Below are 15,225 nucleotides of genomic sequence, written 5' to 3' on the forward strand. Positions count from 1 at the left end.
GGCACACACTTGGCAGGGCTGGAGGAGGATCATCTACAGTGGGGCAGCCAATGGTTTGGGGCTCTGGCCCCACTCCCTGCTGTGTAGCATGGTGAAGAGTTCCACTTTCAGCCGCTAGCTTGATTGCTCTTTGCCCACGTCCCCAGGTCGGCACCAGTGCCCTCTGGAGCGCCAGCTTCCCAGCTGCCCCTCCCCTGGCGCTGGGTGGGATACAAGGGGGCAGGATGGGCACAGCACTGTGCTGTACCCGGCCCCCGCGCCCCTCACCCGTTCCGAGGAGTCCAACCTCCTCAGCTTCAGCAGAGAGGCCACGGTGAAATACAGTAGCAGCAGGACACCGGGGTTCACGTAGACCGGCCAGGGGTGGCTGGTGTTGAGGAGGAGGGCGTTGGGGTTGGAGCAGTTCAGTGGCAGGATGAAGGCCTTCAAGCCGAATATGCTGCAGGGAGGAAGGAGGCGGCGTTACACCCCTGGGCATGGAAGCAGGGCCAGGGCCAGGGCCAGGGGGCAGAGCCAGCTGGGAGCTGGCAGGCCAGGCTGGGTACTGAGGTGCCGGCGGCTGATGGTCATTCGCAGGCTCGCACGGGGTGTCCCGGTGCTGAGCACGCCCCAGAGCCCCTCTCACTGCCCGGGACGCCAGTGGGAAAAGCGACCGCGCTTTCTTCCACAACGGCACATTGTTTCCTTTGCTCAGTTTGCCGTTCGCTGCCCCCCACCCCCCGTCTGCTGCCTCTCCTGGCCGCTCTGCAAACGGGACCACCTGAGCCTTTCCCATCCCCCCTCCTCTCGCCAGGGCTCCAGCCAGCCTCGTGGGTCATCCCTCCATTTCGGCTCTGTCCTCGGGCCGGACAGAACCCACCTGCCGGGCCAGTGGCCCAGCGATCCACCCGACCGGGGAGCTCAGGATCAGTTCTCAGCCCAGCCCTCCCACCCCATTGTCCTCGGCTTTCCTCACTGCCGCCGTGCGCTGAGCAGAGGCCATAGTTACCGCTGAACCCAGCCGAGGACTGGTGACTGCACAGACGGCTGTGCTAACCAACCGAGCTTCACAGCCCCACTGAGGCACAGAGCAGGGCCGTGCCGTGCCCACACCGCACACAGCGAACCGGTGGCAGAGCTGAGACTAGGCCCTAGGACTTGCTGGATCCTGGTCTGATCGGCACATCCAGGGTCCCTTCACTGGCAGCTGGTTCCATCAGCTCCCCCTGGCATCCCCCTCCAAACCAGCCCCTGGCTACGGGAGAGCTCCTCCTTGGCGACCCACAGGTCCCCCCTTCCTTCCCCGCTCCCTCGGGAGGGGCCTATTCAGGGGAACCTTCTGGTGCCGGAGGCAGGTTGCTAGGCAGAACGGAGGTGGGAATATCACCCGTGGGAGATGGGTCTTCCCCCCGCAAGTCAGGAAGGCGGCTGCACCTACCTGCGCTGCAGGATGAGGCCATGATGCCCACTGTCACCGGAGTTGGAGGGGCAGGCCTGCCACAGGCGAGCGACGGAACAGGGGCAGGCCAGCCCCGCTGCAGGGGATGGAGGGGCGATGGGACAGGGGCAGGCCAGCCCCGCTGCAGGGGATGGAGGAGTGACGGGACGGGGCAGGCCAGACCGGCTGGGGGAGTGATGGGACAGGAGCAGGCCAGCCCCACTGCAGGGGATGGAGGGGTGACGGGACAGGGGCAGGCTAGACCGGCTGGAGGGGTGACAGCACAGGGACAGGCCAGACAGGCTGGAGGGGATGGAGGGACAACGGGACAGGGGCAGGCCAGACCGGCTGGAGGGGATGGATGGGTGATGGGACGGGGCAGGCCAGACCGGCTGGAGGGGCGATGGGACAGGGTCAGGCCAGACCGGCTGGAGGGGATGGAGGGACGATGGGACGGGGCAGGCCAGACCGGCTGGAGGGGCGACGGGACAGGGGCAGGCCAGCCCCGCTGCAGGGGATGGAGGGACGACGGGACAGGGGCAGGCCAGACCCGCTGCAGGGGATGGAGGGGCGACGGGACAGGGGCAGGCCAGCCCCGCTGCAGGGGCGACGGGACAGGGGCAGGCCAGCCCCGCTGCAGGGGATGGAGGGACGACGGGACAGGGGCAGGCCAGACCCGCTGCAGGGGATGGAGGGGCGACGGGACAGGGGCAGGCCAGACCCGCTGCAGGGGATGGAGGGGCGACGGGACAGGGGCAGGCCAGACCGGCTGGAGGGGCGACGGGACAGGGGCGGGCCAGCCCGGCAGCAGGGGGTGGGAGGGCTCCGGATAGGGGCGTCAGAACACAGGAGGGAGGCCAGGCCCGGGGCCTTACCGTGCCCAGATGCTGGCAGGGGGGAAGAGCCCCTGGATGAGCGGCGCCTGGTAGCTGTAGATGCAGAGCAGGTGGCCGCCGGCGAAGACGCCCACCATGACGCACAGCGTGTTGAAGCCCAGGTGGCTGATGGGGAAGTGGCAGGCCCACCAGGTGCAGATGCCCACGAAGAGCAGGTAATAGACACTGGAGAAGGTGGATGGCAGAGCAATCCCTGGGGAACGAGCCGACACCGGGGCTGTTACTGGGGCTGCTGAGAGCGGCAGTAGCCGGGTCACAGCTGGGGCTCCCCCCAGGGCCCTGCTCTGAGGCCCATGGGGGCCCCCCCACTTCAGCACTGGGGACAGAGGCCTCTGCAGTGAGCAGGGGCAGTGCAGGCTGTGCTCCCCCCCGCACTCCCCGAACCCCCAGCCCCTCTGCTGCCAGCTAGGCTGAGAGCCCCAGACTCATCCCATGCCCAGGCCACGGATCCTGCAGTGACCCGGCGACCCTGGGCCAGGAGAAACTGGAGAGGACCCTCCCCCCAACACCTACCTGCCAGAGCCAGCAGCAGGATGGCCAGAAACTTCCCGACCGCCAGCAGGAGCCAGTGCGCCCTCACCCGCAGCGTAGCAGCCAGCAGCCCCCTTCGCTTCGCAGAGCCCACCTCCTCTGCAGCACCTTGCCCAGCCGGCCTCTTCAGGTCCTCCTCCTCCTCCTCCTCCTGTAAGGAACGAGAGCCAGGCTGTCACCGCGTCCCTCGGGCCCTGCAGTAAGAGCGGCCGCAGATATGGATTCCCTTGGTCGGTGCAGTTACTGCACACGTGGTAGGAAATCCAGGGACCCAGCCCTGCACGCTGGGGCGTCTCACACACACACACACACTCTCTCTCCACGCGCCCTGGCCCCACAAACCAGCACTCCTGAGGCTAGTGCGACGAAGCCCTGCGGGAGGCAGACAGAGCCAGGGGCCGAGAGGAGACAGTTCCCCTCTTCAGAAGGTGTGGCACACACCACGTGGTAAAGGCACCATTGACTAGTGGTTAGCACCGGGCGGGGCGGGAGGAGCAGGACTTCGGAGTTCTATTCCTGGCTCCGTCACACTCACTGTATGACCGTGGGTAAGTCACTGCCCCTCGTTGTGCCTCAGTTTCCCCATCTTCCAGGTGCCTTTGGTGCCCCTGACCTGCCTGGCTTATGCAAAGGGCTCCTTATCCCTACAGTACAAAGGCACTGAGCTAGTCGGAAGCCCAGGATGAGCTGAGCTCCAGCCAGGCGATGCAGAGCAGACAGAGCCATGGAATGCAGAGAAGGATGACACCGCCACGGAGCCTGCCGGGGAAAGGAGACCCTCGATTGGTCTCTGGGCAGGGCACCGGGGGCGAGGCGTCAGAGCAAGGGAGGGCAGGAGCAGAGCCCACGCTCAGGGATCAGTCACGCTGGCTGTACAGAGCACCGGACAGACATGGACCCCCAGCAATGGACGGGTCGGGAGATGCAGGCAGCATGGTCAGGCTGCGGTTTCCGCCGACGCACTGAGAAGAATAAATGGGGATGGAGGCTCCTGTTCTAGACCAGCCTGTGGCGCTGGCCCGACGGGTGGGGGAGGTTCTATGGATCTGGTTTACATGCCCAATGGCCTGGCCCTTTTACCAGCCCCACACGAGAGGGCTCTGCACCCCACACCATGGTCATTTCAGCGACCAGTGGCTAGAGCACAGGAGTCAGGGGCTGGGCCTGGCTCTGACACTGACCCCGGGTGAGTCACACCCCGGCTCCATGCCTCAGTTTCCCATCAGTAAAACAGGGATAACCAGACCTGCTTTGCAGGGATTTTTTCACTCAGCCAGCTGGTGTTTTGAGGGTCTCAGGTGGAAGGTACCAGCAAAGCCCTGGAGAGGACTGGACGTGGCACAGCAGGAGTTTGCTGCGGCTGCTGGGAAAGAGCGCCGTCTCCTGCGGTCAGAGGCGGCAGGCTCCCCACCAGGGCTTCCGTGGGAGGATAGCTGGAGAAGCCACCGGTGTTACAGGGAGTCGCAGTGGAACCAGCTGCCCATCCTGCTCAGTTCTCAAAGCACCTGCCATTTCCACAGCAAGGCGGGCGAGGGAAGAATAAATATGGAGCAACGAGGAATCTGCTGCCAGAGCAGCTCCACCGGGCCACGTACCAGGCGTGCCGGGAGCCGCTTGGCCACCTGCCTCTTCCTCCCTTCTCTGCACCCTTCAGCCCCGGGGAGGTTCAGAGATTTCAGACAACAGCAGCCCGGCTGTAGCTACATATAAATGCCACGCATGATCTGTCTGGCGAGGGCACAAGGGGGCAGCCCTATGTACAGAGCTGCCACGCCGGAGCAGGGCAGGGCCCAGCCAGCCTGGTCTCCTGTCTCTAACAGCGAGCGCCCAAGACAATGCCATAGATTCAGAGGCAGGAGCTTCTCCAGACCTTTGGGAAGGGGAAAGGGATCTGGGCTCTGCTGCTCTCACAGGGCACTTTCCAGCTGTCCATCGCAGCATCCTCACCCGCACCCCACAGCAGGGGAAACTGAGTCCCAGCAATGAGAAGCGACTCCCCCACAGTGGTAGTGAATCAGTGGCAGAGCTGGGACGAGGACCCAGGAGTCCCGGCTCCCAGCTGTGTGTCCTGCCCACTGAGCGATGCTGCCTACCAGACGAGGAGCCCGGGCCGCAATGTCCAGATCCAGATCCAGGCTCTTCCAAGCTTCTGGTGGGTCGGGTTCAGCCCGTTGCTGACAGATTCAGACCCAGACTGTTTGGGCTGCGCGGGCAAAGGTGCCTCATCACCCCATGTACAGTGGTGTGTCCCCCCCAGCCATAACCTGACCCTCCAGGTCAGAGAGTCACAACCTGGGAGTATTTCTGGGTTGGGTCATGTTACACGGGGGTGGGAGGGTGAGGCAGGCTGGGGACCTGCCCCGTCCCATGGGGGTCGCTGGAGACCAGCACATTGCACCAGGAGCTTGGTCACTGCTCACTCACACGCTGCCCGATCCTCCAGCAATCCCTGCTCTTTGCAGCTCTGGAGCAACGGCACCAGCCCTGCTGGTGTGGGAGCCAGCTGCCGCCGCTCTCCACCCCACGGCCCTGCACCTGGCCTTGTTTGTCTCATTAGCTGCTTGGAAAACACATTACAAAAAGCCTGTTTTTCTTGGCGCTGCAGCCTGGGTTCCCGGCACCGAGCAATTTTCCAGGCCGCCTTCCGCACTGATCCATTCTCGCAGCAAAGGTATTTGCAGCTGACGGGGCTCCAGCTGCAGCCTGGCACCGTCCGGGCCTGGGCTCGGGGCGCCGGGTTCAGACCCAGTTCAGATTACTTCACGCACACAAACAGACCGCAACTAAACGGCATGAGGGCTGGCTGGAACCCTCCCCTGGAGCCGGCCGTCCACTCAGCCTTTTCCACCCTCACCTCTGCACTCGCTGCCGGCCCCTGCTACGGGGGATCTGCAGCGAGAGGGGGCCCGGGCCCAGGGCCAGGGAGCGCTTCAATCCTAACTGGAGGGGGATGGGCAGCTGAGGAGAACTGGGCAGCTCCCTCCTGCACAGCTGGATGTATGGATAGGGTCCCTGCTGTGCTCCCAGGGGAGCCAGGCCTTTGCAGCTGTGTGATTTGGAGGTGGAACCCCACTGAATTATGGGGCTGAGGCCCTCGCCAGGTATTTCCATTTCTGCCAGGAGAGCTATGCCAAGGCAGACCTTGGCTCTGCTCTGGGCACCGTCCATCAGCACCAGGGCGTCTCGCCCGCCAGGCTGCCAGGCCCAGGGCTGATGGGTCACAAGCACCAGTCACAAAACAGACCCCGGGACATGTGGAGCTAAAATTCACAGCAATGGTAGAAAGCGAGGGCCCTTGGGGCACCATGCCCAGAGAGCAGGCCGGGGTACGGCGGGTTGCAGCCACACACTGGGCCCAATCAAAGGCATGAAGGAGCCATGTTCTGGGGTCACCCCAGGCGAGTCCCCTCCTTCGCTGTCTGAGCCTGGGCCCCCTTGCCCCTAAAGTGCCACTGCCGGAAGGGTGGGCAGGGAATCGTCCCCATGCATCCTGTGGTCTCCAGTGCCCAGCTAAGTGCCCTGCGCGTGGCCCCAGCCCGGGTCGGCTTGCCAAGAGCGCTGGCCGGAGGAAGCTGCTGCACCAAGTGCCACGGCCGGAGAGAAAATCCCTCCCCTTCCCCCCCACAGCTGCCAGCCTCCATCAGCTCTGCGGGGCCAGCTCTGCCAGGCGCCCTGCTGGGCACTCCCCGTGGCTGGCCCAGGCAGCCCCATCCCCGAGGCCGGGCTGGGACAAACAGCCAGTGTTAGGAACCAAGAAAGATCAGATGCTGCAGCTTGCCGGGGGACGCGGACACTTCCCACCTGCCTCCCCGTGGGGGGCTGGGGCAGCTGAGACTTAGCAGCTTCCAGCCTCCGCGGCCCCTGGCTCACCCTGGTCCGACCTGAGCACTCCGCAAACCCCCATCCCCCCCGGCACCCAAGAGCTAACGATGGCGTTTCCCCCTAGCTGAGCCAAGGGGCTCCTGGCAGCAGCGGCTGGCGCAACCCAGGGGCCGGCGCAGCTGTGCCAGCCACCTCACGGGGCAGCGTTCTCATGGGCCAGTGCCAATGGGAACCAAAAGGCCTGGCCGGCCCTGAGTTAGGCTGGGGTCTGTCTCCTGTGGGCCGGGGGCACAGAGGGTGGGGAGAAGCCCCCTGGTTTCTCCACTGCTATCGCGGCCAGAAGCAATCAGAACGGTCTATCCCCGAGCAGCTGGCTGTGGACAGGCCCATGCCAGAGCTGTCTGAGGAACTGGGGAAAGCAGCCGGGTCGTAGCAGCTGAGGAATCTCACGCTGCTTTACAATCCTTCCGGCATGAAGCCTCGTGCCACCTCTGGAAGGAGGGCACCGGGGGCACTGCCCCCATCTCAGAGACGTGGCACCGCACAGCAAGTCAGGACACAGCCAGAACCCAAACTCGGACCCACTGCTCTAACCACTAGGCCCTGCTCCCATCCAGCCACACAGCCAGCACAGGACTAGAAACAATAATCCACTCGCACCCCCCTAAAGGCCACGCCACGCAGGGTGCTGGTGACCAGGTCCCCATCATGGGACGCTAGCTCAGCTCTCTGCCAGTGAGTCTCTTCAGCCCAGGCACCAAGCAGGGACCAGGGAGCTCTACAGTGCTCAGCTCTGGACGCCGGAGCTGGAACGAGTTTGCTGGGTCTCTACCTGGCCCCTGTCTGGACCCATCCGCCAGTTGGGTAGGACTGGCAGCCTTCAGCCACGAAAGGGCTGGACTAGGCCCAAGGCACATTGGCAGAGCTCTGAGGATGAGCCAGCCGCCCCGAACCACTCTTGGGTGCAGCAATCAGCCCCCTCTCCGGCCAGCAGGCGCACGAGAACACCCCGACACACATCCCCCTCGCAACCCGGGGCGGTGCCGTGTCTGATGCTGGCGCCATAGAGCTCTGAGGCGGGCAGGGCAGGGCGTTGGGCTGGGAGGAGCTGAAGAGTTAACGTTCCCAGCAGGAGCGGGAGAGGGCCAGGTTCCGCGCCCCCGATCCCAGCCCAGGTGCGGCTGGGCCTGAGGCTGGCCAAAGCCCACATCCCCCGCGGTGCTGCCCCAGCTCCGCCTTTGCTTTCTGCCCCTACACGCACCCCAAGGCCCCCAACAGCTTGTTGTGGCAGCAGGGGGACATCTCCACTGAACACGGCACCCGGCAGCGCCCACTACCACAAAGGTCCCCAAACAAGCCAGACCCTCAGTGCAGCGGACAAGCATCTCCAAACCGCAGAGGGAAATTTCCTTCCTACTTGGCTCACTGCTCTGGCCGCTCGGCCTCCTGCCAACGTGGCCCTCTCTTCCCACACCTGCCCTCCAGCCAAGTGAGCCCAGGTACCAGCTGGGGCAGAACACGGGGGGATCTGGGCAGTGTCTGATCCAGAAGAGGCAGGAGGCCCTGCTCCCCAGGTCCAAGGCCCGGGGCTGCTTAGGCGAGCTCTCATTAAGGAATGTGAATCTTGAGGAATGTTCACAGGGGCCAGGGGCCGCGCCAATCCCAAATGCAACACAGGCACTGGTTCAGACAATTCCTGGGATGGTCCAGGCAGCTCCTGGAACCGCAGGCACCGCTAATGAGGAAAACATTGTCCGTCTTGGCAGGACGAGCGCTCCCAACCCAAGGCCCCTTCCTCTGAGGAACCAGGGGCAAGTCAGATGGAGAAGAGGAGGGTCAGGAGATGGTCGCTGACTGGTAGTCACCAGAGGCCTTTCCCATCCCATAGTCACTTGCTGCCCTGATGGCCTCAGTCCTGTGTCCCTGTCACAAAACAAACCCCACACTGGGTGCCACTTTGCTGTTGGGCTCAGCGGAGAAGCTCTCTCCATTGGGGGTGCCCCTTCCAGGGCAGGGGCACGGATCAGAGCTGGGGAAATGCAGTGCCACTATCTGCACTAGCAGTTCTAGCCTGCAGGCTCTGGAGCTGCTGGTCCAGCACCTTGCACCAGCACTACACAGAAGAGAAGAGAATTCTCTATGCCATATACAATTCACCCGTGGAACTCACTGCTGCAGGGTATTAGTGAGGCGAACAACAAGGGTTCCAGATGTCCACGGACTGCAGCATTAGAAGTCCTAGTTGCTAGGATATAGTTACTCAGGCAACTGATCCTCAGGCTTCAGGCCACAATCTGATCACCAGCTGAGGCAGTGAAGCATCCCCTCCCAGGGTGTAGCCTTAGCCAGGTGCACTGTGGGCTTTTCCCACCTTCCTCTGAAGCACGCAGCACTGGCCTCTCCTGCAGCTAGACGGACCAATGCTCATTTCCGCAGCTGCAATTCCTAGGCTCCCCCTTCAGGCTTCGAGTGACTGGTTGCTTCTAGAACGCCAACTCCTCAAACACAGCGGTGACCTCCTGGCCTCATCAGCTGGAGTGCCAGCGGCCTGCCCCCACAGGCACCTCTGGGTGCCCTGGCTGGGGATGGACCTGCCGGGCTGGTTTGTTCAGGGGGGAGGATTCGTTCCACTGGTCACCATTCAGCGAGGGTCTGAAGGGATGGGACAGGAGGGGCTTTCTGTGCTGGGAGTGGAGAGCGCTGCAGGACAGCACACCAGGGAGAAGGCTGCATGTGCCACCCCGCTGCCCCCAGACACCCCTTGCTGTGAGCCCCGGAGCCTGGGCTGCAGACCCAGCCGCACCCGGCCCCGAGGGCAGCTCGCCAGGAGCACCGCTCCAGTGATGAAGCCCAGGGGCTGCAGCAGGGGCCGGACGGGGAGGCCGCGGGACGGGGGAGGCTCCAGGAGCTGCAGGCGGCGACACTCGGCCACCAGCCCATCTGGCCCCGGCCCCAGCTGCAGCCTGGCCTCTGGCGAGCCCCACATAATATCGGCTCTGTTACTCGGGCTGTTTCCTAGGGTCCCCATGGTAACCGAGGAGCAAACACGGTCCCTCCTCCGCTCGCTGGGTGACTCACCTTGGGTTTTACAAGGCGCCCGGAACAAGGGATGGGGGTGGGGGGCAGAGGAGCAGGAGCTCCCTCCAGATGGGCATGGGGGGAACGCTGCCTGCATCACAAACACACCCCCCCGCGCCAGGCAGCACCATGCATCACCCCTCCCCCCGCGCCAGGCAGCACCAGCCCCACGCACCCGGATTCCAAACCCCAGCCTCTGGGCAACTCAGGCCCAGCTCTGCCAATCCAGCTCCTTACCCCCGGCCCAGCGTGTGGGGTCCTGGGCAGGACTCATTCTCCTCTGGCTGGAAAGGCGGATGCACACGGCTGTCACAAAGGGTGTGCTAGACTCTACGCTGCACCGGGGCAGGGCCACCTCCCCCCCGTCTCAGGGCATCAGAGGTGTCCCGCTGCCGGCAAGGCCAGGCCTGGTGATTTTGCTCATGGGCCATTTTCTTGGTGATTTTCCCAACAAACAGCCCTGAGTTTGAGGATGGGGGGTTCCAATGGGGAGCCTGGCGGGTCAGATGTTTGGGGTTTGGCCTCCAAAGGGTCCAACATCCAAACCGTTCCCAAATCAGTGGGGGCTAGAGAAGCCCTGGAGCAGCTCTCTTCTCTTCACCCGCCACGGACGTCCTGCCTGCTCCGTGCCTAGATCCTCACGCTGGCTCCATGCTTGGATCCCCCCGGCGGGATAAAAGGCTCCATGCGTCCACCTCCTTCCAAAGCCCCTGGGGTGGGAGCCGGGAAGCCGGTGACTTGCAAAGGAACGGAGACGCCAAGGTGTTACGGCCGTCAGAGAGTCCCGCCCTCCTGGAGCAGAAACGGGGGGGCTCTGGCCCTGCATGTTGGCCAGACTCGTGCTGTGGTAATTCTACTCTGCCGCCCAGAAAGCCCCACACGTGCTCAGCGGGACACAGCACTCCCTGCACATCCTGTCCTCAGCTGCTGCTCGACATCTCCATTCCAGCTCGGAAGTGGCTGCATTTCACTAGTGGGAGAAGGGATTTCTCTCTCACAGGGGCCGTGCGAAGATCTGTGAAGTGCTTTGAGATCCTCCGCAAACGGTGCTACCAGAGGGCTACATATCTGGGCTCGTAGCTGCAGCAGCCAGATCTCGGGCTGCGTGTCAGCTGACAGGCTGGACAGAACTCTGCGGGGTCCGGATACTGGAGGATGTGCAGACGCAGGAGGCCAAAGCGTCCATGTGGTTTTGGAGTAGAACCGAACCCAGTGTGCACTGGCAGCACTAAGACTCCGGTTATCTGGGCAGACTCCCTGAAACTTCCTCTGTGGAGCAGAGGGAGTGTGGGGTGAGGGCTGGGAGGAAACCGCTTGGCTGGCTCTCCCCACTGCGGAGATCACGTGTTGCTCGAGGCCAGCGGTTTATTGGCACTGCGGTCGTGCCAGGGCTTGGATCTGCCTGGGGGTGGACATGGGCAGTTTGGGCCGTGTGAACGCAGCACTGAGCCAGGCGCGCTGGGCTGGTTCCATCGGCAGAGGGGCCCAGCAGCTCCTGAAACAAGGTTTCCGAGATGCTGGGAGTCTGGAGCTGGCGACAGGCTTGCCTTGCAGCTCGTGGCTGGGTGCTAACTCAGGGACTGGGGCTGGCGGCAGGGCCCAGCGGGGAGGGCTGGCCTCCCTCTCTAAGACCAGTAGGGGTTGGATCAGATCAGTTCGCATGCTCTCTCCCCAGCGGCCTTCCAGGCTCGACGCAGACTCACTCCTGCAGCCGGTGGCTGTTACATGGGAGCTGTCTGACCAGCTAACAAAGGCTCCAGCCGGGGCTATTGCAGGGAAGCACCAGTCCGGGATGGGACTGACTGGCCTCATCCTTCCATTCGCCCCCCACTGTGCCGGGAAACACAATGGGCCAGGTTCTCTGCCATCACACCAGGGCACCCTGTGTCCGTGGCAGAAGCAGCTGGCTGCTATCAATCCATGACCCAGGCTCACGGGACACAGGCCAGGGAGGACCAGGATGGGTCGGGGGCCTGGCCTTGTGCTCCACACTCTCTGTGGGGTTCTCCCCCACCTGCCTTGGGGCCCCTCATACCCAGAGCCATGCTGAGGGGGCTTGGGTGAGTCAGGCTTGGAGCAGCTTGTGGACAATTGTGCCAGGATCAGCCTCGGGTGCTGGTCTCCTCCCTCAGGAGAGTCTTTGTGGTGCCTTGAAAGGGCAAGTCAGCTGGGGCCCTCGATGTGGTTTGCCGCAAAAGGCTGCCGGTGAATGGGCCAAGAGCCCGCCCGTTCCCATGCACAGACAGGCCCTAGGGTGACTTGCAGGCAGGACAAAGGACGGCTGCACTGAGCCGGGAGTGCAGGTGATGGGAGGAACCGAGCCCCACCCATGTTTGGGGGCTCCCTCGCCCTGCAGTTGCAGGGCGTCAGTCGTGGGGGAAGGGCCTAGGTGACCCCGGTCAGTCAGGCCAAGGGAATCAGAACCCTCTGCCCTTCTCTAGAGCTGTCCGTCTGCCTGAGGCACTTTACAAACCAATGGGAAAACTGAGGCACAGGGCAGGGGAGGGCCTGGCTCAAGGTGGCAGTACAGCAATGCCAGAGCTGGGAATGGAAGAGCTCCCCAGTTTCTAGTCCTCTGCTTTAACCCCAGCTCATGTCTCATTCCCAGAAATATGCCCCAGGGTGGCGGGGGGGATTCCCTTCCAAATCCACTGGGAACAAGGGGTGCCCGAGCCTCCTCTTCCAGAGAGGGAAACTGAGGCACAGAAATGGACCACAACTTGCCCTAGGTCAGATGACAGAGGCAGCGGTGGAGCTAGAAACAGCACCCTGCTCTCTGGACCCACAGCCCCAGGCCCTGTTCACTGGACTGGGCTGCCTCCTTTCTGGCAACCCAGCGGGCTGGTCATGCTCTTCCCCAGGCCTTTCATTAGCACACGGCCAGGCCACGGCATCCAACAGCACCGGCGGTTAGCAACCAGCACACCTGCCCTAGCCACCAGGGGGGACCCCGAGGGGAAGGGGTCAATGGGTCAGTGCAGGCAGACAACCCCGGCTCTTGGCGGAGATCCAGTGCAGTCTGGCGAGTACAAGACGTGTCCCCCGTTAGGAGGCCGTACCTTGCCCTGTCCCAGGGATGGTCCCTCCAAGGCCCCAGAGCTGAAGAGCCCTTCATTCGGACAGGGTTTGCAAGGCCAATGAATGCAAGGCCGGCATGCAGCAGGCATCTGGTGCAAGCTGGAACAGTCCAATCTCTCACTGTCAGCCCTTGAGCACCTGCAAGCTCTGGGGGCTGAGGCAGGGCGAGGCCCAGTGTGAAGCTGAAGGATCTGCCCCGTAAATTAGGCAGCAGTGCCAGATTCCACAGCCGGGAATGCGGTTCCCAGGGGGGCAGGTTCACTGGTCCTGGCTAATCCCATTAGCACATCTGTTCCATAAGTGGTCTCTGGGGCTTCCTCGGCCAGGCCAAGCTTCCCAGGCTCCCAGCTGGCTCCAGCGGCAGCAATTTGAAAAGCTAAATAATGCTCAGGAGGGAGCTCAGCTTGGCCAGCTGCTGTGCTAAGCGGCGGGCTGGCTGCAGACAGGTTGGGACACTTCTGTGCTGCAGATTAACCTGGGACCAGACAGACCTAGCCCCTTGAACTCCTCCTCGGGGCCTCTTTCCCAGGAGGTCAGTGTCAGCTAATGGGATTCCCCCTGTACGAGGGCCAGGACGGTACAATAAGTACATCATTTTCCAGCTCTCTAACACCTCCCATCCCAAGGGCTCTCCAGCTTAGTGCACACGCCAGGCCCTCTGAGCTCATGTACGCAGCCATGGCAGAAGCAAGCCTCATGTATGCACAAGGATCACTTTCCTCCTACACTGAAAAGGGAGGTCGCCCCATCGCTGAGGGGTGTGAAAAATCCACCCCTCATGGCAGCGTCGTTCAGCTGACCTAACCCCCGGTGTACATAGTGCTAGGTCGATGGAAGAAACCTTCCGTCCACCTGGCTACCGCCTCTTGGGGAGGGGGATCCCCGCACCGCTGCAGCTGTGCTGTTTCCGCGTTTCAACTGTAGACAAGCCCTAGTGCCAGGCAGCCACCTCTGGTGCCCCTGTTTAACAGGGCAGAACTGCTCCGGACAGGAAGGACAATCCTGTATCCAAGGAATCCAGCCTGTTATCTTGGCTGGGGCTCTGGAAAGAGCAGGGCCATGGCTGGCAAGGAAAGGAAACACACACCAGCTGGGGACCCAATGCTCATTATCCTGAGGCAGGTCTGGCCTGGCCTGGCCTGTGCTGGAAGTCCTTCCCCCACCGCACGGATTGAAGCTGCAGACACAAGTCAAGGCCATGGCTGGAGCCCGGAAGATCCCCGTGGCCGTGGAATGGTTCTGTTGAGGTCCAGATTCTAATGGGGGTGGGGGGTCATTCCTGAGTCCACGCCCTGCACAGGACAGCTCCCCAAAGTGTGTGTGGAGAGCTGTTTGTGTGTGTGTTTGGTCAAGAAGAAACCCCATCACCTGAGACACTGACAGCCAGTCTGGACAAGGCCCTGGGGAAGAATCCTGCCCACGGGAGGGTCTAACAGAAACCCGGGGTGGAAAAGCCTGACAGCTCTAACCCACAGCTAGAGCAATTCACCAGCTTCCTCCTGCCGCTGGGCACGGGCCATCCCACCAGGGACCGCACCCAGGCCTGGCGCCCGTCCATCAGAGACCAGCCATCTCAGCTGGTGGAGAACCCGGTGCCAGGGGCAGCGTCTCACCTGTTCGAGGGGCTCGAGTGACTCCAGCCTCTGGACACGCACCACTGCACTGCCCTTGGGCACGAGGCGGTGGCCCAGGCCGAGGCAGGTGGCAGAGACCAGCAGGATCCCCAGGTCGGGAGCCACCAGGCGCACAGAGTTGGGGATGTCGTTTAGGTCCAGCCTGCGAGGGAACGAGCCAGAGGTCGGGGGGAGGGAGAGGTAAACACTCGCCTGCCGACAGGCCAGCCCCTCGCGCTGTGTGAGACCCACGGGCAGAGGCCAGTGGGAGTGGCTGGGTGGGACCCACGTGGCTCAGCCACGGTTGTGGGAACAGACCATCAGGGAGCAACGTGCCCTGCCACGCGCTCCTGCTGGCCACCCCACAGCTCCCTCTGGCCCTGCCTTGGGTGAGCGAGTCCCTCCACCAGGGGCAAACCAGCTGGGACAAGGAGACTGCTTTAACCGGAGCATACGCCGGCTCTGCCTTCGCCCTCTGCCAGCACGGCAGCAAATGCCTTGAGTCGCTGCGGCGGCATGCTGGGGCACACAGGCAGGCTCTGGCCCTGGCCTGTCCCACCACACGGTGCTGCCGAGGAAGGCGTAAGGCCCAATTGTGAGACACTCCCCCGGGGTGGGGACCTGCCTTCTGAGCCTCCCCCCAGCGATCAGTTCATGGGCTGGAGCACGGCCCCCGATGGCCCCCGTGACCACCCAGCCAGCGCCCAATCACAGCAGGGGCTTGGCTCCCTACGTGGGGCCCGCCCCAGAGGAGCGTGCCTGGGGCCGCGTGCGAGAAAGCCATCACCGC

The 15,225-nt window shown here is 63.4% G+C and overlaps 1 protein-coding gene across 1 annotated transcript in view; it reads right to left on the reverse strand.

Annotated features, from left to right (window-relative positions):
• PIEZO1 (piezo type mechanosensitive ion channel component 1 (Er blood group)) overlaps positions 1-15,225 on the reverse strand; it is a 108,361-nt gene that overhangs the window by 32,038 nt on the left and 61,098 nt on the right. Inside the window, exons 5-8 of the mRNA XM_074968908.1 lie at positions 14,436-14,598; positions 2,827-2,995; positions 2,293-2,506; positions 268-439 (exon numbers count right to left, since the gene is read on the reverse strand). Of these exons, the coding sequence (XP_074825009.1) occupies positions 268-439; positions 2,293-2,506; positions 2,827-2,995; positions 14,436-14,598 (718 nt within the window). The remainder of the gene's footprint in view (positions 1-267; positions 440-2,292; positions 2,507-2,826; positions 2,996-14,435; positions 14,599-15,225) is intronic.

This window comes from Natator depressus, chromosome 12, assembly GCF_965152275.1.
Source record: "Natator depressus isolate rNatDep1 chromosome 12, rNatDep2.hap1, whole genome shotgun sequence".
NCBI lineage: Eukaryota > Metazoa > Chordata > Testudines > Cheloniidae > Natator > Natator depressus.